This window comes from Musa acuminata, chromosome BXJ3-5 (assembly GCF_036884655.1).
Source record: "Musa acuminata AAA Group cultivar baxijiao chromosome BXJ3-5, Cavendish_Baxijiao_AAA, whole genome shotgun sequence".
In the NCBI taxonomy this organism is placed as follows: domain Eukaryota; kingdom Viridiplantae; phylum Streptophyta; class Magnoliopsida; order Zingiberales; family Musaceae; genus Musa; species Musa acuminata.
Genome location: NC_088353.1, coordinates 27,475,001 through 27,497,269, shown reverse-complemented (window position 1 = coordinate 27,497,269; position 22,269 = coordinate 27,475,001). Strand labels below are relative to the sequence as shown.

The window sequence follows — 22,269 nt, the reverse complement described above, 5'->3', positions numbered from 1 at the left end:
GATCATGGTGGAGAATTTCAAAACCATGACTTCCAAGAATTCTGTGAACTCAACGGATACAACCATAATTTCTCTACTCTAAGAAATCCTCAACAAAATGGGGTAGTAGAAAGAAAAAATCGAAATTTACAAGAAATGGCAAGAACCATGTTGAATGAACATAGCCTACCCAAATATTTTTGGGCTGAAGCTGTAAACACTGCATGCTATATTTTAAATAGAGTCCTAGTAAGACCCTTACTCACCAAAACTCCTTATGAATTGTGGAATAACAAAAAACCCAATGTCTCATATTTTAAAGTCTTTGGGTGTAAGTGTTTTATTTTGAATGAAAAGGATAACTTAGGAAAATTCGATGCTAAATCTGATGAAGGAATCTTTCTTGGTTATTCTTCGGTTTCAAAAGCTTTTCGCATCTTCAATAAAAGAACCTTAATTATTGAAGAATCCATCCATGTTGTTTTCAATGAAATTTAAAAAATTAAGAAAAATGATCTTGATGATGATGTTAATTTTGATTCCTTGAATTTAAACGAAACCCCGTCTCCAACTAGCAACTTGGATGCATCCACTTCCGAAACATCCTTACCCAAGGATTGGAAGTATATAGATGCTCATCCTAAGGAGCTAATCCTAGGAGACACATCAAAGGGGGTTCAAACACGATCGTCTTTTAAAAACTTTTGTGCCAACGCCGCTTTTCTCTCCCAAATTGAACCCAAATGTGTTGATGAAGCCATGAAAGATGATTCATGGATTATCGCAATGCAAGATGAATTAAATCAATTTGAGAGAAATGAGGTATGGACGCTTGTTCCTAGGCCAAATGACCATTTAGTAATTGGTACTAAATGGGTCTTTAGAAACAAGCAAGATGAAAATGGTATCGTGGTTAGAAACAAGGCTAGATTAGTGGCCAAAGGTTTCAACCAAGAAGAAGGTATCGATTACGAAGAAACCTTCGCACCTGTGGCTCGATTGGAAGCCATAAGGATGCTCCTTGCCTACGCTAGTTGCAATAATTTTAAGTTATTTCAAATGGATGTTAAAAGCGCTTTTCTAAATGGTTTCATTTCCGAAGAAGTTTATGTTGAACAACCTCCTGGATTTGAAAATAATGGCTACCCTAATCATGTGTTTAGATTAACTAAAGCTCTCTATGGTTTAAAACAAGCCCCAAGGGCTTGGTATGAGAGACTTAGCTCTTTTCTCATTGAAAATAATTTCATAAAAGGCAAGGTTGATACTACATTGTTTATCAAGAATTTTGAAAATAATTTTCTCATTGTTCAGATTTATGTTGATGATATTATCTTTGGTTCTACAAATGAATCTCTTTGTGAATCCTTTGCGAAAACTATGAGTCATGAATTCGAAATGAGTCTAATGGGAGAGTTAACATTCTTCTTAGGCCTACAAATCAAACAACTAAGCAATGGCATCTTTATTAGTCAAACCAAATATGCTGTGAGTTTGCTAAAGAATTTCAAAATGAATAATTCAAAAGCCATTGACACTCCTATGAGCACCTCCACTAAGTTAGAAATTGATGAGAATGGAGAAAGCTTCGATCAAAAAACCTATAGGGGTATGATAGGAAGTTTACTTTACCTCACTGCCACCAGACCAGACATCATGTTCAGTGTAGGACTTTGTGCTAGATTTCAATCAGACCCTAAGATATCTCATCTCAAAGCAGTCAAAAGAATACTCAGATATCTTAATGGAACTACCAATCTAGGATTATGGTACCCAAAATCAGAAAATTTTGAATTAACAGCTTATGCTGATGCGGACTTCGCTGGCTGTAGACTAGACAGAAAAAGCACATCAGGATCATGTCAATTTTTAGGACATGCCCTTGTATCCTGGTCATCTAAGAAACAAAACTCGGTTGCCCTATCAACAACTGAAGCTGAATACATTGCAGCAAGTGCATGCTGTGCACAAGTTGTATGGATGAAAAACACTTTAGAAGATTACAAAGTGAATCTTAAAGATATTCCCATTAAATGTGATAACACGAGTGCAATATGCTTAACTAAAAATCCTATACAACACTCAAGAACAAAACACATTGATATTAGACATCACTTTATACGAGATCATGTCACTAATCATGATGTAACCATAGAGTTTATTGATACCAAACATCAACTAGCTGATATCTTTACAAAACCACTATGTGAAGAACAATTTGATTACATAAGAAGAGAATTAGGAATGTTGATGTGTCCGAGTACTTAAACTAGTTTATTACATGTTGCAAATCATGTGACAAATATTTTTAACCAAATGCATTTTTCGGTTTGTATGCTAAAAATGGGATGTTCCTGTACACTCTTATGAAAACTTTTTGAAAAATGACTATTCTCCTTCAAGCAACAAACAATAAAGAGGTATTCAAATAATTATATGTGTCATAACTTCCTTTATGTACTTGATAATGCTATCATGCTTTTTGTTGACAAAGGGGGAGAAACATATGAATTGATAAACACTGCCATGATGAGAAATATATGAATTGATGCTATGATTGCCATCATTGATAAAATGCTATAATTGATAAACACTTGAAATGTTTGCATCATGATATCAAAAGCTTACATCGCAATTTTTCATGTTGGTATTTGATATTAGCAAACTTGCATGATGATAAAACTTGACATTATGATTTTCATACAATGAGTTGAACCAATATCACACACACTTGATTGTAGTACTTCTCCTTTTTTTTGTTGATGACAAAGGGGGAGAAGTATGTTGATGACATGACATGTGATGCATAAGTTTATGCATAAGTTCATGTTGACGTGTTGCAAGTATTCATGATGAATATTGCAATGACTTGAATTCAGTTTGAATTCAAGGTTCTATCAATATGGCATATTGATAGGGGGAGTTTATTTACGTGTTGCAAGTATTCATGATGAATATTGCAATGACTTGAATTCAGTTTGAATTCAAGGTTCTATCAATATGGCATATTGATAGGGGGAGTTTATTTAAACTCCGGGAGTTAAGCTTAACTCCGTCATCAAGTGGTTGTCATCATCAAAAAGGGGGAGATTGTTGAATTTCGTATTTTGATGATGAAACTACTTGATATATGTTTATGATTTAATCTGCGTTTTGAGTGACGCAGGATGCTTCGATCAGGATGAGACAATTAAAGCAGGAACATCATGTTGTGCCGGAGGAACATGTCAGAAGATTGGACGTCGGGCCGGTGGATCGGTCGACGTATCGACAGAAGGCTTCGGGTCGTGGACTCGGGCATCGGGCCAAGAAGAGCGGGTATTGTGCCAAGGATATCGGAGTTGCGGAGTCGACTGGCCGATTGGGCAATAGGCTGCAGAAGAGGACGATGCGCCGAAGAATCGGACGAAGCGTCGAGAGACCAATGACATGCCGGACAACTTGGTTAATTGCTTAGAACTAATTGTCTCGATCGAAGTTTTTGTTTTGTTGTGCAGGATTAACTACGATGAAAGTTAGACAAGCAGCAGGTGTTGCGCCGGAGTCAAGATCATGATCACGTTGGGAGTTCTAGAGTTCGACGGAAGTTCGGACGATCGTCGGAGGTTCAGCGAGAACAGATCCGAGAAGTCCAGAAGCTTGCCAAGCGAAGCTCGTCGGAACTCGCCAAGTGGATCGTCGCAAAGTCCAGGAGTTTGCCGGAAGTCCGCAGAAGCATCACCGAGGGTTCATCGGATGATCGACGGAAGTTCGCCGGAAACTCGCCGGAAGAAGCGATTGACGTACCGAAGCAAAGCTGCAGAAATTGTCTTAGATTTAATCGTAGTTAGCACGGTGATTAAGTTAGAAATGGGAGGTGATCCCATTAGCTTAATCCTGGGGCAATTGGGCCCCTGAAGAACTCAAGTTGGGTCGAATGGTTCAACCCATTCGAACCCAAGTAGCTGTGGGAGGTGCAACCGCCCAGGCAGGGAGGTGCAACCGCCCAGGCTAAGTCTCCCAGCGAGACTGGGCGGTGCAACCGCTCCAGCCAGGAGGTGCAACCGCCCACGGCTCAGTCTCCAAGTGAGACTGGGCGGTGCAACCTCCTCTGTCAAGAGGTAGCACCGCCAGAGCTCAAGTTCCGAGCTCTGCCGAGAGGTGCAACCACCGAGCTCGGTCTCCGAGCTCTGGCAGGGTGATGCAACCTCCTTGGACAGGTGATGCATCGCCTGAGCTCGGTCTTCGAGCTCTGGCAGGAAGGTGCAACCACCCCTGACAGAGAGGTGCACCCGCCTGAGCTCAGTCTTCGAGCTCTGCCAGGCGGTGCAACCTCTCCAGTCAAGAGGTGCAACCGCCTGATCCCGGAATTCCGAGATTTGATGGTTTTGAGCTCGAATTTTGAACTGGGTTGGGGCCTATAAATACCCCACCCATTCAGCACTGAAAAGATACAGACCTACACCGAAATCTTGATCTTTTCTGTGATTCTAAGAGCTCAAAAGTGTTGTAAAGCCTTTAAGTCTCCTCCTTCTGTTCTTCAAGTTTTCAGTTGTAAAGTGAGGAGAGAAAGGTCTGTAAAGGTTCTCCTAAGCCTATCAAAAGGAGAGAAGTTGTAAAAGGGCAGTTTGGCCTTCGCCTATTGAAGGAAGGCCCCTAGTTGACGTCGGCAACCTCGTCGGTGGAGGAAGCCAAAAGTGGAGTAGGTCAAGGCTGACCGAACCACTCTAAATCTCTGGTTTGCGTTTATTTTCGAGCACTTTATCATTACTGCAAACCTCCTTCATTACTACTGCTCTCTGCGCTTTCACGAACAAGTTCTAAGTGCTGTTCTTCCGAATCTGCATTCAGACGTAAATTCGTATTTTCATACATTACAGTTTACGTTTACGTTTGATTCTGCAGAACTGTTTTCCGTGCCTTTACGAACGAGCTTCTTTGCAGTTTACACTTACATTTTGATCCTATTGATAACCGCAAACTGTCCTCTACAATTTTACGAACGAGTTTTAACATTTAGACGTAAAACTGCATTCAGACGTAAATCGGCTTTCCTCGCTCAATCATCAGTTCTCAGTTCACGTTTACGTCTTGATTTCAACTGCATACTGCCTTCTGCGAGTATACAAACGAGTTTCAAAGTTTAGACGTAAATCTGCGTCTAGACGTAAAACTGCGTTTAGACGTAAAACTGCGTTTAGACGTAAATCTGCGTTTAGACGTAAATCTGAGTTTAAGACGTAAATCTGAGTTTAGACGTAAATCTGTGTTTAGACGTAAAACTGCATTTAGACGTAAATCTGCGTTTAGACGTAAATCTGCGTTTAGACGTAAAACTGCGTTTAGACGTAAATCTGAGTTTAGACGTAAACTGCGCTTAGACGCAAAACTGCGCTTAGACGCAATCTGCGCTTAGACGCAAACTGCACTTAGATACAAACTGAGAATTTGCTTTTGCATCGTAATAGTTTTGAACGAACGCAGCTTTTGGTTTTTAATCGCTGTAAGATTTCCGCTGCACTAATTCACCCCCCCCCCTCTTAGTGCTCTCGATCCTAACATAAACAGCAAGATTTAAACTATGATTCAACAAATCTACATTTAACATAGTGATTCAAAATAAAAAAATTTATACCATATCAATAATAACATCTTTATTTGGACACCTCGTCCTCACCGGCACTAACAATCATAGGCTCTTAACCCTTTCGAACCTTAATGATGAACTATATCTACATTAGCGATTGTTCGAAAAAATTTTAAAAAAACTATTGTCCTCCCTCTCTTGACAGACTCTAATTAAGAATTTTTGATAATTGAATGATTAAAAAATTTTAATTAAGGCATAACAAAATAAAACCTAACTAAGATGTTGAAATTACGCTCATGTTTTCATAATATTCATGCATATATCTTTCATCGGTAAAGTCGATGACATTAGGAGAAAAAAGATTAAATATTTTACTTTCATAATTATAGTAATATCAATATATATTTTTGAGGTCATTAGGATGTTAAAAAGGTTAAACTACAAGGGTACTGTATAATTTGCCCCTATTTTATGTTAAAATAGTCCCTTATTTTATGTTAATATGAATTAGAATTGGATTACCTATCTAAAAAAATGAATTAAAAGTTGATTCGGATATCTAATTTCTTATTATTATTATCAATAATTATAATTATGATCAATAATAATAATAATAATAATAATAATAATAATAATAATAATAATAATAATAATAATGATTACGTTTTAGTTAGTATCCGAATCTATAATCTCTCAATACCCAATAATAATAATAATAATAATATTATTATTATTAATATTAATATTAATATTATTATTATTTCTTAATAGATTATAGATTTTTTCTTATTTATCTTTTGTCCTTAATTCATTGCTCATAGTAGTTTAAGGATAAGAAGAGAAAAAAAAATAAGTCTAATTTTACTTACGACATCGTTATAACTTTTAAATGTGATATGTCTTTAGATCAAATAAAAGTTTTTTGAATTGTATCAAAGATATATATCATAATTTAGATCTATTCTTATTTAATTTTAGATTTTATCATTAAAATTTTTTAAAACTTTAGAATGATTTTTATACTCTCATTTATTAGAGAAGGTTTATTGGAACACCTCACTGTTGATTGTTGACTTTCTCTCACTCGCCTTCCAATACCACGAACAAGAACCCTCGGATAATTTTATTAATGCTATTAGTGTAGAACTAGTGAAGTGATTGGAGTAGAAGAGGAAGATACATTTAAAAGGAAGTGCATATCCAAAAGCTAACGTAGGATTTATGGTGAAAAGGATATTCTTAGATGAATTAACAGCATGACCATTATATATAAATAAAAAATCCACCGATACGTTGACAATTTAAGCTGGAGAGGAAAAAGAAAAAAAAACCTTGGGTGGAACGCGTCCACTGCATGAGCCATTCATTCAATCCAATAAAAAGAAATTATTATATTAAGACTACTTTAGCACTCACCACCAAAGTCATAGATTTGCAAGATTGTGGGCTCAACTTGCCACCTTAAACTATTACCAAAACTCTCAGTCATCTGTCGTCGTAAGGAAACGTAACAATTATTTTTTTAGGGGCAAAGAAAGGGCTTGTTATTAATAACTAAAACGTAATCATTATTACTATCAATAATTGTAAACGTTCGCATGTATCATTATCCTTCTCTTAATTATTAACTTAATCATTTAATATCTGTTAGCTAGCTTGATATAGGAAGGTTTAAAAATTAAACTCCACCTTTCACTTATCACTTATCATCTCCCAATAGATTCTTTATATTTATTTTATATATATATATATATATATATATATATATATATATATATATATATATATATATATATATATATATATATATATATAAAAGGATATTTTACGTATACCACTCTAAAATATTGTTAATATTTGAAGTACCATAATAAGTTTTGATTGATATCAAATATAAATGGAAATTTCAGGACCCATAATTTTGCGAGGATCAGAAGACTAAGTTATCAGGAATTATTGACCTTGGAAAGCGCCGGTTATTGTGGAGGTCTTGATGAGAAGTGTCAACGGATGGGACCTATTCCTGAGCTGTAGCTTACGTGGCAGAACGGATAAATAAATAAATAAATATGACTTAACTATTGGGGCCAACGTTGACAGGTCAACCTAATGGGCACAAATAAATAAATATATAGGAGGAAAATTGTGGAAAAAATTGATATTAAATATAAAAAAATGTAAAAGGAAGAATTCTGGAAGGATAAAAGAAAATAGAATAATAAAAAGACAATCGCTATCTAAGATTTAAATAAATATAATATATATATTCCTTTTGACCATTATTGTATTCAATCCAATGAGCAGGGCGGACGCATTTAGTACTCCTATATGTAAGCCACCCATAAGTTTGGGTGAAATCATAATTAAAACCTTCCCGTGAATCTAATATGCTTGAATTAGACTTAAATACCCTTTGATTGATTGAGTTTAGAATATATTTGAATGTAATATTAGATATAGCTAGTTTGAGTTCAAGTTTAGTTTTAGATATTAAGTAATTAGTAAAAAAATTAACATATTTTAGCTATTACTATTCTATTGTTAAATTATTAAACCAGCATCGTCCAATCTTTTTGAATACCTCTTACTATCTAAATCAATTTCGAGAAACCTTTAATCGAGTAAGAAAGTAGATGTGCGAATCAACTTTGAATTCCAGTTCATATTAACATTAAATGAGGGAGTATTCCATCCATTTGTCACTCCTAATTGTTGTTTTCTTATATTGCCAGATAAAAAGTCAAACTCAACTTGTATAAATCCATAGATGAAACAGATAATTTGACAAGTAAAATCTATCCAAAAAATTATTTTCAGATTTCTTTAAACCTAATCCGTTGACTCTGGTCAATTTATAAAGATTGTGTGTCTGCTTATTTCAATAAATAATAATAATAATAATAACCCCAAGTAGGTGAAATGATTACCGTGTGGTAGACAAATTAGATCACTCACTATATCCATTAACTACATCGATGATGGATCACTCACTATATTCTAATCATTTTGTATTAGGCAAAATGATTACCATGTGTTAGTTATTAAGGCTACAAAGTTTTAATTGAATATTGAATTCGAAAACACTACTTATTCAAAATGGAAATAAATACAAATTAGATACAAGATATGATTGATTTAGGTGTTTCCAAATCAGTTGAAAAGTAGGTCGGGTCGGTTAGGTGGGTGGGTGGGTGGGACGGAGAAGCGTTTTGTAAGCAGCCTTGTTTTCTTAGTTCCGTTCCCACCACGTCCAAAAAAGTAAACGCGTTTAATGGATGCGGACCGGGAGCTACCGGACACCACTCTACCAAGTCTACCGCTCCGCCCAACCCCACGTGCCTTTTTCCGGCTTTGACCGATTGCGAAAATTTTGGTTCCTCCATCTCTTCCCCACCTTGATTCGTAATAATATAGCTTCTTCGTCCCTCCCTCCAAAAGCTCTCTTTCTTCTTCTTCTCCTCCTCCCTCTCCTCGATCTCCTGCTCTCTTGATTCGTATAGAGCTTCTTCGTCCCTCCCTCCAAAGCTCTCTTCTTCTTCTCCTCCCTCTCCTGATCTCCTTTACTCTCTCCTCGGCCTCATTCCGGATCTCCAGGGTTCCGTTTCTCCCTCTCGCTCTTCGCGGATTTGTCCGGTTCGTTTTTTTTCCCGAATCTCCTCGCGTCCTGCCTTCTTTTGAGGCTGATTCTGCTGCGCTTTTGGATTTCGCATTGCTTTGAATCCGGAATTCCTTGTTTTCCGATGTGTTGGTGAAGAAATGTGGCCTCCTTTTTGTGAAAAGTCGCGAGTTTTCTGTGCAGATCGCGGAGGTTTCCTTCGACAAAAGCCGAATCAATGGACGGGGTACGCGAGAGGACGGGCCTGCGGAAGGTGGAGTCGCGCGCTTCCATTACGGAGGCGGACGACCTCGACCTTTCGCGGCTGCTACAACGGCCGAGGCTAAAGCTCGAGCGGAAGAGGTCGTTCGACGAGCGATCGCTCAGCGATCACGCCGCGGCGGGGAGCCTCCGGCCGGTCGACAGCTACGAGAGCATGCTGTCCCTCGGCGCAATGAGGTCGGTGCTGGACACGCCGACCTCCTCTGCCCACAACTCGTTCGAGCCGCATCCCATGGTCGCCGAGGCCTGGGACGCCCTCCGGAGGTCGATAGTGCTCTTCCGCGGGCACCCGGTGGGCACGATCGCCGCCTACGATCACGCCTCGGAAGAGGTCCTTAACTATGATCAGGTGCTGACACCATCTTGGACTCTTCATCTCTCGTTCTGGCCCTGTCGATGGCGAAGAGACGGTTTAGATGATCTTGTTTCCGCATTGGCGTGCAGGTATTCGTCCGCGACTTCGTGCCAAGTGCTCTGGCTTTCCTGATGAACGGGGAACCCGACATCGTCAAGAACTTCCTCTTGAAGACGCTCCAGCTTCAAGGCTGGGAGAAGAAGATCGATCGGTTCATGCTTGGCGAAGGAGTGATGCCAGCGAGCTTCAAGGTGAGCCACGATCCCATCAGGAAGACCGACAACCTCACCGCAGATTTCGGCGAGAGTGCAATCGGAAGGGTCGCCCCTGTCGACTCTGGTTTCTGGTGGATCATCCTTCTCCGCGCCTACACGAAGTCCACCGGCGACTCAACCCTGGCGGAATCGCCCGAGTGTCAGAGGGGGATGAGGCTCATTCTAGCTTTGTGTTTGTCCGAAGGCTTCGACACCTTCCCCACCTTGCTCTGCGCAGATGGGTGCTCCATGATCGATCGGAGAATGGTAAGTCTCGTCGAGAAAGGAAGCTGTTTTCTTGGCTTGGTTTGATTGCTTCCGCTGAAAAGACCGATCTTGCAGGGAATCTATGGCTATCCCATAGAAATCCAAGCCCTGTTCTTCATGGCGTTGAGGTGCGCTCTGTCGATGCTGAAGCAAGACGCGGAGGGGAAGGAGTTCATAGCGAGGATAGTGAAGCGCCTGCACGCGCTGAGCTACCACATCCGGAGCTACTTCTGGATCGACTTCCAGCAGCTGAATGACATCTACCGCTACAAGACGGAGGAGTACTCCCACACCGCCGTCAACAAGTTCAACGTTATCCCCGACTCCATCCCCGACTGGATTTTCGACTTCATGCCGGCGCGCGGCGGGTACTTCATCGGCAACGTCAGCCCGGCGAGGATGGACTTCCGGTGGTTCGCACTCGGCAACTGCGTCGCCATCCTGTCCTCGCTGGCCACCCCGGAACAGTCCGTGGCCATCATGGACCTGCTCGAAGAACGTTGGGACCAACTGCTCGGCGAAATGCCGCTGAAGATTGCGTACCCTGCTCTGGAGAGCCGCGAGTGGCAGATCGTGACGGGCTGCGACCCCAAGAACACCAGATGGAGCTACCACAACGGAGGAACGTGGCCTGGTGAGTGCTTCTGCAACATCTCTGTGGAAGACTGGATGCAGCGAGGGTGAGGATGGATTCATCGTGTTGGCCTTCCATCGCTTGCAGTCTTGCTGTGGCTGTTCACCGCAGCGTGTATAAAGACGGGGCGGCCGCAGATTGCGCGGAGGGCGATCGATCTCGCGGAGAACAGGCTGTCGAAGGACGGGTGGCCGGAATACTACGACGGGAAGCTGGGGCGGTACATCGGCAAGCAGGCGAGGAAGTTCCAGACGTGGTCGATCGCAGGGTATTTGGTCGCCAAGATGATGCTGGAAGACCCTTCGCACCTGGGCATGATCTCTCTGGAGGAGGACAAGGCCATGAAGCCTCCCATAAAGAGGTCAGCTTCGTGGACCATTTGAAGACGGCAGCTCGGAAAGAGTTCGTTCCTTGGCACCAATTCTTTGACAGCAATTCATTCTTCTTCATCCCTCAGCAGCAAGACATCCTACACGTATCAGTCGCCCTATATGTATAGTAGTAGTATGGAATCAATCATACATCAAATTTATCTGCAGTAGAAGAAGCAGGTTAGGCTCTGCATTCCTTCATCTCATGATTGCATCTCCTAACGATATCATTATTTTATAAGCTTTAACACCAAAGAGTTAACCTTCATCTCTAAACAATAAAAAGGCAATGGAAACTTATAATAAACTCGATACATCAATTTCCATATGAATGAAATCAAGGGCTTAGTTAAATCAAACTTCACTCGAGGCGTGTGGAAATTTAGATTCTCGAGGAGCTGGAACATAAATTCCACTTCAAAATACATTTTTTCTCTAGTTCATAAAAATGTAGAAGCAAATTCCACTTCAAACACTAATAGTTTGTACCACATAAAATTAAGAATAAGTACTTGCTGGCATCATTAGGTATAAGTTCCAGCAGCTTTCTGTGTTGAAACAACAATTCTTTACGGCGTTCATCTTGTGTACTTGATGGAAGTAATGCAATCTGTCTCTCACAGGCAAAAAGGGTAATAGGTTATAACCTCTGACATGCAGGCAAAAGTGACTGAAATAATCCAAGTGCACCTCGAGGCTGAAAAGGCACGGTTTTCACACAAATAATTCACTTTAGCAACAGACAAAGCAACCACAAAACCAGTCTTGGAGAGCACAAAAAAAGAAAAAGAATCTAATTTAAAGCTGTGATAGTCCCATCCTTGAGGTATTGATACAAAGCATACAATTGTTTATGAATTAAGGCTCAAGATCAAAACCCTACAATGCTCTTGCATTCCTCCCACCTTTCCTGCTAACAAACTCACACAACCTGCATGGTAGTGTATCAAGGCTAGTGGCACGAGTCTTCCCATAGTTTCCCATCACACCGCACCTCCTCCAAGCATGGTACTCTGCATAAGCAATCGGATCATCGGCTAATTCTTTTACATATGAAGCCAATTCCTCCAGAGAACTAAACTTCGACCCATCTATTATAGAATTTGGCGGTACAAAATCCCAAACATTGGGCGCGCCAAAATAAATGGGCACAGCACCAGAATCAAGAGCATAGTAAAGTTTCTCTGTAACATAGCTCTCAGTCATGGTGTTCTCAATGGCAAGGACAAATTTGTAATGTGACATCGCACAATGTAGGTGGTCCCACCAATGTGGAACAGAGTTCTCACCCATAGAACACTTTGGGTAGAGAGAAAGAGCAGTGTTAGGACCCCCAACGTTGTTCAAGCATCTACCAAACGAATGATAGGATACGAGGGAAAAGAATTTTTGAGCAAGTTGGTTTCGTTGGGGAAGGCACCTCGAAGAAGACCAGTAAACAAGGATGTCCTGATAAGATGTGAAAAAAAGAGCTTAGTACATTCATAATAATTTATGATTTCCATTGTATTTGAAAACCAATTGTCCATTCATAAAATTTACAACATAACACCATGCACTCTCAATAGAACAACTATGTTGATTGGTATTAGTGCCACAAGAACTGCTGCCTACCAGTATGTGGAATCTTTACATGGAAAATATGTAATGCCATGAAGCACACTGTCCACAAATTTCAGGAAGGACCTGCACAAATGCATCTAGGCATGTCTCTTGTCTAGAACTTTGATGTTATGAACAACATACATGGGTTAGGCATGACAAGATAACTGTGATTCAATTGTTACTTGGTGCAGAACCAAAGTTGAGAAAATAGAAAAAGGTTATTAGCTTAAAAAAATAATGATGACCAATGAAGGAAACATGTAGAATATAAATCTTTGAGCTTGATTTGAATAAGCAATACCATCAGGAATTGAAACTGAAGTATCAAATTTTAGCCATTTGTGGCTACAGAAAATAATTCTTGAAGTGTAGAGTGAATACTTACATTTCTTTTTTGAGAGGAGACCTGGTAATTTCGATTCTTATGAAACAGAGTCCCAGCATATGTGGATTGAACATCATCCTTGGCATGATAACCAATAAATATGTCTTCAAAGCCTGAAGGTTTTCTGCTGGCCTCAAGATCCATATAAACACGAAGTGGATCACCTTTCTTCCTCTGATAAATGGAAATAGCATATGGCCATTAATAACATAATTATATTTGAAATCCAAAAATATACAAAGCTAACAAATATTTTTGCAGGTCAAGAGCTCAGCATGTGTGTTGCCATTTACAGCGCATAGATGCATATTTATTGTGTTGTACAAGAACTGAGAAGACCATGGACAATACAGCTTGTAACTTACTATGTGAACCTCCTGTAAGATTGTCATTTAAGCAATAACAGAGATGCATTAATTTTACTTTACAGATTTTCAATGATTTAAAGTTCTTGAAGCCCATTATTGATTCAATGTACCACATAGATTCTTCAAGATGATCAATAAGAAATTTATTAAAGATTCCAGAGATCTTTGCAAAAGTTTATCTTCAGAATAAGCAAGCAGAGATGCCGGGGAAGAATGTTCTCTAAAGTTAAGAGCTTAATGCATTGAAACAGATGTTCAATAATTCTTAAACAATGACAAACATTTATTCGGATTAAACAGATCATCGACATATTTTGGTAGTCACATCATGCACTAACCTTTTAAACTTTGAATTTATAAACAGCTCGGAAAATCTGGGTGTGAAAACATCAAATCCATGAACATTCTACAAGATCAACCATTATTTAGTGTTGTAGGCAAACACCATATTCAAGTTGTCATCGTCTTTTCAACCATGTAAGGATTGCATTTCCTTGATTGGAAGGATAATTATAACCAAGCTACATCATTAAGAATTCCTAATTTGTCATCACATTTTTTCTTTTCAACCATGTTACATTTCCTTCCTTGGAAGAACAAATACTCAACAAGCTAAAACAACAAGAATTCATACATTTCAAATTATACCACTACCAAATTTTATTGGTGCAATCTGTTTTATGTTAATGCTTTTCCATCATGGTTAATCATCACAACCCAAGAATGAAACATCCATAACACAAATAAATTTGTTTTTCAGTAGCAGCAGTCATCTGAAATACCAAGTAGCACATGGAGAAGGTTTAATATGTGCCTGCCTAATGGGCAAAAATAAATATAAATTTTGAATTCATTTATAATCTTATGTTCACAGATAGATAATGTTATTTTTTACTCAGTTGCAGTAACCAAGTGTAATAATTAAAGCACATAGGGTGCTTGGCACAAAGATGTATCATGTATATCATAAAAATATAACTGGGCATGTGGAAACCCAAAATATGTACCCACTGAAGTACTTCACCATAGTAGTAAAGGTACAAAAAATAGTTGTTGATAGAATGTAAATAAAATATCTGAAAGGATTGTATTTCAACTGTACCTGCACATAATTCAGATTTTTGGTGGTTTCTTCATATCATAAAACCAAATAAATTAAAATAATAGACATAGCAAAAGAAGATGATGTGTTGGAAGATGGGAAGAAGAGGAGGGGTTTTTATCATCTGTTATATCATGGGTGTTAACTTCTAATTGTGGGTTTCTCTTGGAGGGTTCTTATCCCCTTGTGCTACATATTATGAAACTCCTATAATTGAATGTAGCACTTGCCAGGTAAGTTGTTAATTAACTCCATCTTAAAAAATGTTACCTATTTGGCAAGATCGTGTATCAGAAAATCTGAAGTTTTCTCATCTTCATCATTGTTTTGTTCTCGTGGACAAGTTGTTTGGATCAACAATCTGCCTAGTCAATGAAACTAAGGTTCTCAATTTCATGCCGTACCAAAGTATCAAGATCAGCTTGGTACGGTACGATACGAGTATACTGAGCGGTGCGTTCTAGCATACCACTCGATACATATATATATGTATATGTATATATATATATGTATATATATATATATACACACACATATTATAATAAAAAAAGTTAAAAATTAAAAAAGGGCGATGTCACCTCGTTTCTTCTCCCCGCGCGGATGAGGAGAAGTTGCTGAAGATGCCAAGACCTCGTTGTCTCAGACGAGGAGGAGGCGACATCTCATCTGCGACATCCGGCGAGGGAAGGCAGCGACGAATCGGGATCATCGAGGGAGAGCGACGTCGAATCTATAGGTTCTCCCTTTTCTTCTCCCTCTTCTTCTCCCTTCTTCCTTCTCCCTTGGCTAATATCGCCCCGTAGCGGGCAGCGACGGTCTCCTCGTCGACATCTCATATGCGACGTCCGACGAGGGAAGACAGCGACGAATCGAGATCGTCGAGGGAGAGCACCGTCGGATCTCCAGGTTCTCCCTCTTCTTCTCCCTTCTTCCTTCTCCCTTGGCTAATATCGCCCCGTAGCGGGCAGCGACGATCGATTTTGACCGTCGCCGACCGATTTCGCATGGTAATGGGGTGGAAATAGCCCCAATCAATGGTACCACCTAGTGACGGGCGGTCCGCGTACCGATCTGCTGGCAGACCGGTACGTACCGCCAGGTACAGGCGGTATCATTCAAAATTAAAAACCCAGAATGAAACTATCCTTAAAAGAGCGGTCTTCATGCAAATTTCATATAATTAGCTTGAAAGTCCCGTGATAGAGGTCCATTAGATGGAAAATGGTAAATTTGTGTGATAATGAAAGAAGGTGCTTACTGAATTAGATGTTCTATAGAAGCTATATGAAGCTCAAGAAAATGTCAAGCAAGTCTAAACAATCACGTCAAAGGAAACTACCCTAATTTCCAAAGTACCTTTGATAAGGTGGTGCTTCATGGATGCCACTAAATATTTTAGGGTGCCTTTAGACGAAAAGATTCAAGTTCGAAGCACCAACCACTGTGTGAAATGCATAGTTGAGATTATTAATGGATGATTAATGGGTTCATAAGATTAGTGATGATAATCAGCAACGGAAAAATTAAGAGTAATTAGAAGTATATTGATAGCCTTGACTAGCTGATTCAAGCTGTGGGATCATTGATTTCAGTGTTAAGCTTGTTTTAACTTTGTCAACACAAATAACCTACGTTCTTCAGCTCTGTATTTTAAGCTTTTACTGCAGTGATGTCTTACCTCTTGTTCTTCCTAACCACTGAATATTTTTAGCTAATCTCATTTTTGGATTTTTTTATACTAAAATTAACTGTCCAAAATGAGTCAAAACATGTCCACGAGCTGATCGAAATAACTTAGAATCCCAAAAGACAACATGAATTACAACTGATCTCCATCTCAAGAGACATGTGAAGAGCATATACGCCTGATTCCGTTTCTAAAGCTACAACTCGCCAAAAAAAATCACACTTTTCTGCTTTACTGCTCAAAATTACAACAAAATTAAGAATTAATAGTAGCAAGAGGAGAAATCGTCGCGAGAATTATTCAATCTTAGGTAAGCTAATGCATATGTACGACGATAATTACCGTCAACGGAGGGGTCGCGCTCTCGAACAGAATCGCATCGGGATGATCGGCAAGAACGCGCGATTTGGTCCAGAGGCAGGTCTTTCCGCAGCGGCACGAATACAGATTGTCCATGCTATCGGGGATCCAAGTCCACCCCTTGACGAGCACGCTGACATGGTCCATACCCACCGCCGCACAATCGCCGCCGTCGGCCTGTATGGCCGAGGCGTTGGCCGCCCATCTGGCGTGCGCCGATCGGAAGCGGTCGCAGCCCACCTGGGAGTCCCAGAGCTCGAACGCGGCGGCGAGATCGGTGAAGGGTGACTTGGGACCCCTGACGCGGACGGAGGGGGTAGGGATGGGGATGGGGGAGGAGAGGGAGGGGAACTCGAGGTAGCCGGAGAAGAGGACGAGGAGGAAGAGGGCGGAGACGAGCATGGGGGCGAGGTAGTTGATAGGCTTTAGTAACGGCAGCATAGAGACGGAGACCGCAGAGATCTCCGTCGCCTACCGTTTCTCTCTGAAACTACGGTTTACGCCGAGGTTAACATAGGTTTTTATTGACTCTTTTTTTGGACTAAAAATATTGAAATGAAATTTTGCAGAGAAAAAAATCCAACTTTTTCTTTTTCCGAATAGCAAAGCTTTTTGAATTTTCCGCAAAGTAAAGCGTCTTTTTTTTCTTTTTTTTTTCCTTCCTTTTCAGATACGTCCGCGCGCGCACTATTTCCCCTCATTTTTCTCGTTGGAAGAAATTTCTGATTTATTGTTTGAGAAGGTATTTGAGCAGTTTTCCAGGCAAAGCCTCCTCGCATTTGTGGATTAACTTTGAATGGAAATTGGAGATGTCTTGATATTTAAAATTAAAAATTAAAATTTTAAGTTTCATAAAATAATTTATAAGGTAATCATAAATGTTTCGGTTTTTCTAAAATGGTTTCTAATAGACATAAAACTTGAAAAACCCTTTATAATATTTGTATTCGTTACATGTCTTTGGTTAGTAAATATCAGACCAGTCAATCAATCATCTGATAATGAACACTATAGTTTTATTCAAAGATATATACGACCAGATCGATTGCCATATTGTAAACAAGAGTGAAAATTTCTTTTAATCATTTTGTAAAGAGAGTGAATCGCTACATGTAAAATGGCAAAAAAACAATTTCCAGAAATATAATGTTTTCGTTTTCGAAAAATCGCCAAAAAGAATTCTACAGGAAAAAGAAATAAAATGGATTTTTCTAAGGAATTCGTCTAAAGAATATTAATGGTATTTATAGCCCGCATGGCAGAAACTCTCCAGAGCCGATCCTTTCTTCCGGCGCGTCATTCTCGTCGTCCTGCGCTGCGCAATTCCCAATCGTTTCCTATTCTCCTCCATGGATTTCCAGCACCATTATCTCCCCGAGCGTGCCCGTCGACATGGTGGATGGAGACGTTCTGAGGCTTAGCACCACGACGAGGGTTTACAGGCGTCGAGATGGAGAAACCGTCGGCTCCTTTGGTTGAAGACAAGCAAGTCCATCCAAGTCTGCTGCAGCTTCCCTTTCTTTGCAATCGTTTCGCCCTTTGTTCTCTCGATAAGTAACTACTGTGTGCGAGTACTATGTTTCCTGCACTCGATCGATGCTCTGATTTCTATATCACAGGATTAGGAGTAACATGAATGAGTGGTGAGCTGGTCAGAAAGGTATGAGGAGGAGGAGGAGGAGGAGGAGGAGGATAAATCGAGCTTCTTCTCTGCCACCGAGATGATGGAGACTCTTGAACGCCAACAGTGACAGAGAGACGAACTTCTCGAGTGTCTTCTGCTGCAGAGTGTCTTCAGATTCAAATAATCTGGAAACTAGTCAAAGTCATTTGTAAGCAAAACAAAAATTGTTTTGAATTCACCTTAAGTGAAAAAAAAAGAAAAGAAACAAAGATCATCATTTTCTTGTTATTTTCATCCTATCTTCTCTTGGATTCTACCATATGATTGTTTTCTTATCTGTGTGTAGATAGTTTATTGGGATGTGATTTTTCCATTAAGCCATTCCTCTGGATCTTACAATGAAAAATTGATATTATACTCTTCAAGAATATTAAAGTGGTTCAAGAAAACGATTGTATAATACGTATTGAAATAGTTTGGCCATATATATAGCTCATAAATGGTTGGAAAATTGATTTTAATGGAGCTTTGTATGATTTTTCTTCTTTTTTGTTCAAATTGATGTCATAGATAGCTCATATTTTGTGTTGTGACCATAACACGTCCTTTTGTAGATCGATTCAATCTTAGTTTTTATTAATGAATAATTATTTAAAAAAATAATTTTAATGTTTGAATTGTGGAAAAACCCAATAATGCCGTAAAATATATTTTTTTATCATTTAACAAATTGATGCATATAGTTGATAGATAATGTTAAAAAATCAAATATTTACTTCGCAACTAATTTGTAATAAGGCAGCTAAAAATAAATAGATTGGCATGGATATATTACTTTTATCTCACTACAACAAACACATCAAACATAACGGTACAAATTTTATTGGAATATTTTGATGACAAAATTATGACTTGTTATTATTATTATTGATAAAAAATATTCCAACACCAACCTGGGTTGCCGATTAGCAATCAACATGAAACCTGACGATCAACATGAAAGTAAGCTAACTTGATAAGCGACGTTCCTTTGGTCAATTCTACATTGCATGAGACTGTACAAGTCAATGCTAAGTTGATGCCACACCATAGGAATCCAGATAAGTCTACCCACATTGCCCCAGGAGATATATGGGTTGGCTACCCAAATGACCACATCGCATGAGGTACTGATGGCCATTATCAACTATCGTTCTCCTAAGCCATCCCTATAGGTATAAATGCTAATTCTCTATTTTGAGACAGAAGATCAACTTTTCATATATTTTCATTTGTTAACTTAAACATAGGAGGGATCGAGTCGAGAACCCTTCCGATACTAACCTGTTGTGTAAGATCTCGACGTAGATCGACAACTCGACTTCACCTTAGAGCCAACCCTCAACCTGACCTTACTCTTTAGTTCATTTGAATAACCTTACCCTTTCGACCTTTCGAGATAGGGCTAAGTAGGGTCGATGACGATATAAAGGTGCATAACGATTAATATTATCGTTATTATTACAACCAGTAGACATTAGATATGAATTCGAAGGCAATAAGGCGACCACAAAAAAAAAAATGAGGTGTCATTGTTTATCTATGTAAAATGACAATTACACCCACATGTATCATTAAATCCTGGTTAGACACCGTAAGTTTGATGAGATCAAAGGGCTTTTCCGGAACCTTGGCGATCACTATAAACCATTCGTCGTCGGCTTCCTTCCTCCTCCATTGACACCAATAAAACGAAGTCGACGAAGGAATCGAGATCTGAAGCTTAGGGTTTCGTAGGATCTCTTGGGGCTTCTTCGATCTCCGGGGCACGATGTCTACCTTCAGCGGCGACGAAACCGCCCCCTTCTTTGGCTTCCTCGGCGCCGCGGCCGCCCTCGTCTTCTCCTGTGATGCCCAGATCCCTCGTTCTCGAATCTTTTCATCTGTTGTAGCGCAGATCCAGGTCGTGTGTTCTGATGCTGTTTCTCTTCGGCCGTTAACAGGCATGGGAGCGGCGTACGGGACGGCAAAGAGCGGCGTCGGGGTGGCCTCCATGGGCGTGATGCGGCCGGAGCTGGTGATGAAGTCGATCGTGCCTGTGGTCATGGCCGGAGTGCTCGGGATCTACGGGCTGATCATTGCTGTGATCATAAGCACCGGGATCAACCCCAAGGCGAAGTCCTATTATCTGTTTGATGGGTATGCTCACCTCTCCTCTGGGCTTGCTTGTGGTCTTGCCGGTTTATCTGCTGGCATGGCAATCGGGATAGTCGGTGATGCTGGTGTCAGGTAAATCTCTTTGGATCTGTTCCCTATGCATTCTTTTCTTATTGATACATCTGAATTTTGTTGCTATTCATGGATTGAATCAGATTCATGATCCTCCCTGACCCAGGATGGAACAATAAGATAGGGCTGTTTACTTCAACTTATGGAAACTTAATAAGAAATTAATCGATTTTGAGATATTATTCAACATGAATTGTTGAACCTTGCTTGCAGACATGAGATGCCTTTTTATAGGATTACATATCTTTTTCCGAAAGAACAATGATATTACAGAATATCTTAACTTATAAATTAACTTGACAGAATTCTATCTTAACTGCTGAAATCCTCAAGACACTTAAAAACAAACATATAAAATCCTATGTAATTTAGCAGAATCATAAGTTAAATCCCCTAGATTTGGTAAGTTAAGACATGCTGTGTCACTCCCTTGTGAAGGATTGTATCTTTTCCATCGTTGTGTTTTGCCTGTATCTATAATAAATGATTATATTGATTTGAATATTGCATGTTAGCATGTGATATAATTTGTCATTTTCATAGTTGTTGAGTGAATTATTTGAAAGTTCATCAATGTTGATTGATTTGAGCTCATTTTGATGGCAATGCTGTGCTTTTGATATCTTGCTTTTGTTTATTAATTAATTTATGGTGCTTGCACATGAAAACAAGTATACACCTGCAAGCAGTGAATTACTGGTACCATGAATAAGCACTTTAAGAAGGAAGCCTAAGGTTAAAGGATCTAAGTTTAATTCAATATAGACAGCTGTTTCCTTGATAACCTTACCCTTTGTGGGGGTGACTGAGGAAGCAAATTCTGTTGGACTCACTCTACGAAAAGAATAAGTAATTCAGTTTGATTTTTAGTTGATATATTAATATTATAAACTTCTCTTTTTTTCTCTCTTTCCACTGTTTTCTTTCTTCCCTCTCTTGATGCTTGTGGGTCTGTAGAGGAGCAACAGAAACACATAAATCATGGCAGCAGCAGACAACAACACAATAGCAATAAAGGTCTTTCTTAGGCCAATTGCAGACGAAAAAAGATCTCACATCAAGCTAGACTATTTTGTGTTTGGAGCAGACTGACCCGGCTCATTCAGAGGAGTGCTGAATCCATTGTCCGATGTGGGAAAGGAGTCCCAGGACTCCTGTTCTCGTGCAAAAAGGAGCCATCCAATTCCTTTCCTCAAACAAATGGGGTTCAGTGGCCAATTTAAAAATAAACTTTGATCAACATCCAAAAGTAGTCATATTTTTGAATCCTTTTCTTAGAAGAGAATAGGCACTAGTTACTAATAAATAAGCTTTGTATTTATATTTGCAGCATCTTTTGCGCAATATTCTTTATTTCATCGACAATAACTTTATTTTTAGTTTTATTTTTTGTGTGGGAGATTTACTCTCTTCCCAGGCTAGATAAGATCTGATAGTGGGTCCAATCCCTAACATGATACTTGTACAATTTCCTCTAATGACAATTGTTGTGGAACATAACAACAGTTTCTGAAGTATATTGTAGTATAAAAAGAGTTGGGTTGCATCATGGTGTGAAATATGG

The 22,269-nt window shown here is 39.4% G+C and overlaps 3 protein-coding genes across 4 annotated transcripts in view; 2 read left to right on the top strand and 1 right to left on the bottom strand.

The window, feature by feature from the left end:
- The first annotated feature begins 8,711 nt into the window (after nucleotides 1–8,711).
- Nucleotides 8,712–11,499, top strand: LOC103985212 (probable alkaline/neutral invertase D). Of its 2 annotated transcripts, XM_009402849.3 has the most exons (5): nucleotides 8,712–9,181; nucleotides 9,348–9,774; nucleotides 9,870–10,301; nucleotides 10,377–10,935; nucleotides 11,023–11,499. In XM_009402849.3, exons 2-5 carry the CDS (start codon nucleotides 9,382–9,384, stop codon nucleotides 11,316–11,318), a joined length of 1,680 nt encoding a protein of 559 aa, XP_009401124.2. In that variant the 5' UTR covers nucleotides 8,712–9,181; nucleotides 9,348–9,381; the 3' UTR covers nucleotides 11,319–11,499. The 2 variants fall into 2 exon arrangements, with proteins under 2 accessions (XP_009401124.2, XP_065008566.1); XM_065152494.1 differs by having other exon boundaries at nucleotides 8,712–9,774.
- Nucleotides 11,500–12,071: 572 nt separating this feature from the next.
- Nucleotides 12,072–17,322, bottom strand: LOC135638919 (alpha-(1,4)-fucosyltransferase-like). Its single transcript, XM_065152495.1, has 3 exons — nucleotides 16,796–17,322; nucleotides 13,297–13,470; nucleotides 12,072–12,755 (listed from the first exon to the last, which is right to left on the bottom strand). The coding sequence occupies exons 1-3, from the start codon at nucleotides 17,252–17,254 to the stop codon at nucleotides 12,186–12,188; spliced, it is 1,203 nt and encodes a 400-aa protein (XP_065008567.1). The 5' UTR covers nucleotides 17,255–17,322; the 3' UTR covers nucleotides 12,072–12,185.
- A 2,817-nt stretch (nucleotides 17,323–20,139) lies between these two features.
- The window catches only part of LOC135639137 (V-type proton ATPase subunit c1), a 3,581-nt gene continuing 1,451 nt past the window's right edge, over nucleotides 20,140–22,269 (top strand). Inside the window, exons 1-2 of the mRNA XM_065152918.1 lie at nucleotides 20,140–20,323; nucleotides 20,420–20,705. Of these exons, the coding sequence (XP_065008990.1) occupies nucleotides 20,248–20,323; nucleotides 20,420–20,705 (362 nt within the window). The 5' untranslated portion in view covers nucleotides 20,140–20,247. The remainder of the gene's footprint in view (nucleotides 20,324–20,419; nucleotides 20,706–22,269) is intronic.

What these genes read in the sequence shown, in the direction of transcription:
- LOC103985212 (XM_009402849.3), top strand. Translation starts at nt 9,382, where the DNA reads ATGGACGGGGTACGCGAGAGGACGGGCCTGCGGAAGGTGGAGTCGCGC. An exon ending in AGGTCCTTAACTATGATCAG is followed by an intron (nt 9,775 to 9,869) that starts GTGCTGACACCA and finishes ATTGGCGTGCAG; the next exon opens with GTATTCGTCCGCGACTTCGT. An exon ending in CAACGGAGGAACGTGGCCTG is followed by an intron (nt 10,936 to 11,022) that starts GTGAGTGCTTCT and finishes CATCGCTTGCAG; the next exon opens with TCTTGCTGTGGCTGTTCACC.
- LOC135638919 (XM_065152495.1), bottom strand. Translation starts at nt 17,254, where the DNA reads ATGCTGCCGTTACTAAAGCCTATCAACTACCTCGCCCCCATGCTCGTC. An exon ending in GCGCGACCCCTCCGTTGACG is followed by an intron (nt 13,471 to 16,795) that starts GTAATTATCGTC and finishes TCCATTTATCAG; the next exon opens with AGGAAGAAAGGTGATCCACT. An exon ending in TCTCCTCTCAAAAAAGAAAT is followed by an intron (nt 12,756 to 13,296) that starts GTAAGTATTCAC and finishes ACATCTTATCAG; the next exon opens with GACATCCTTGTTTACTGGTC.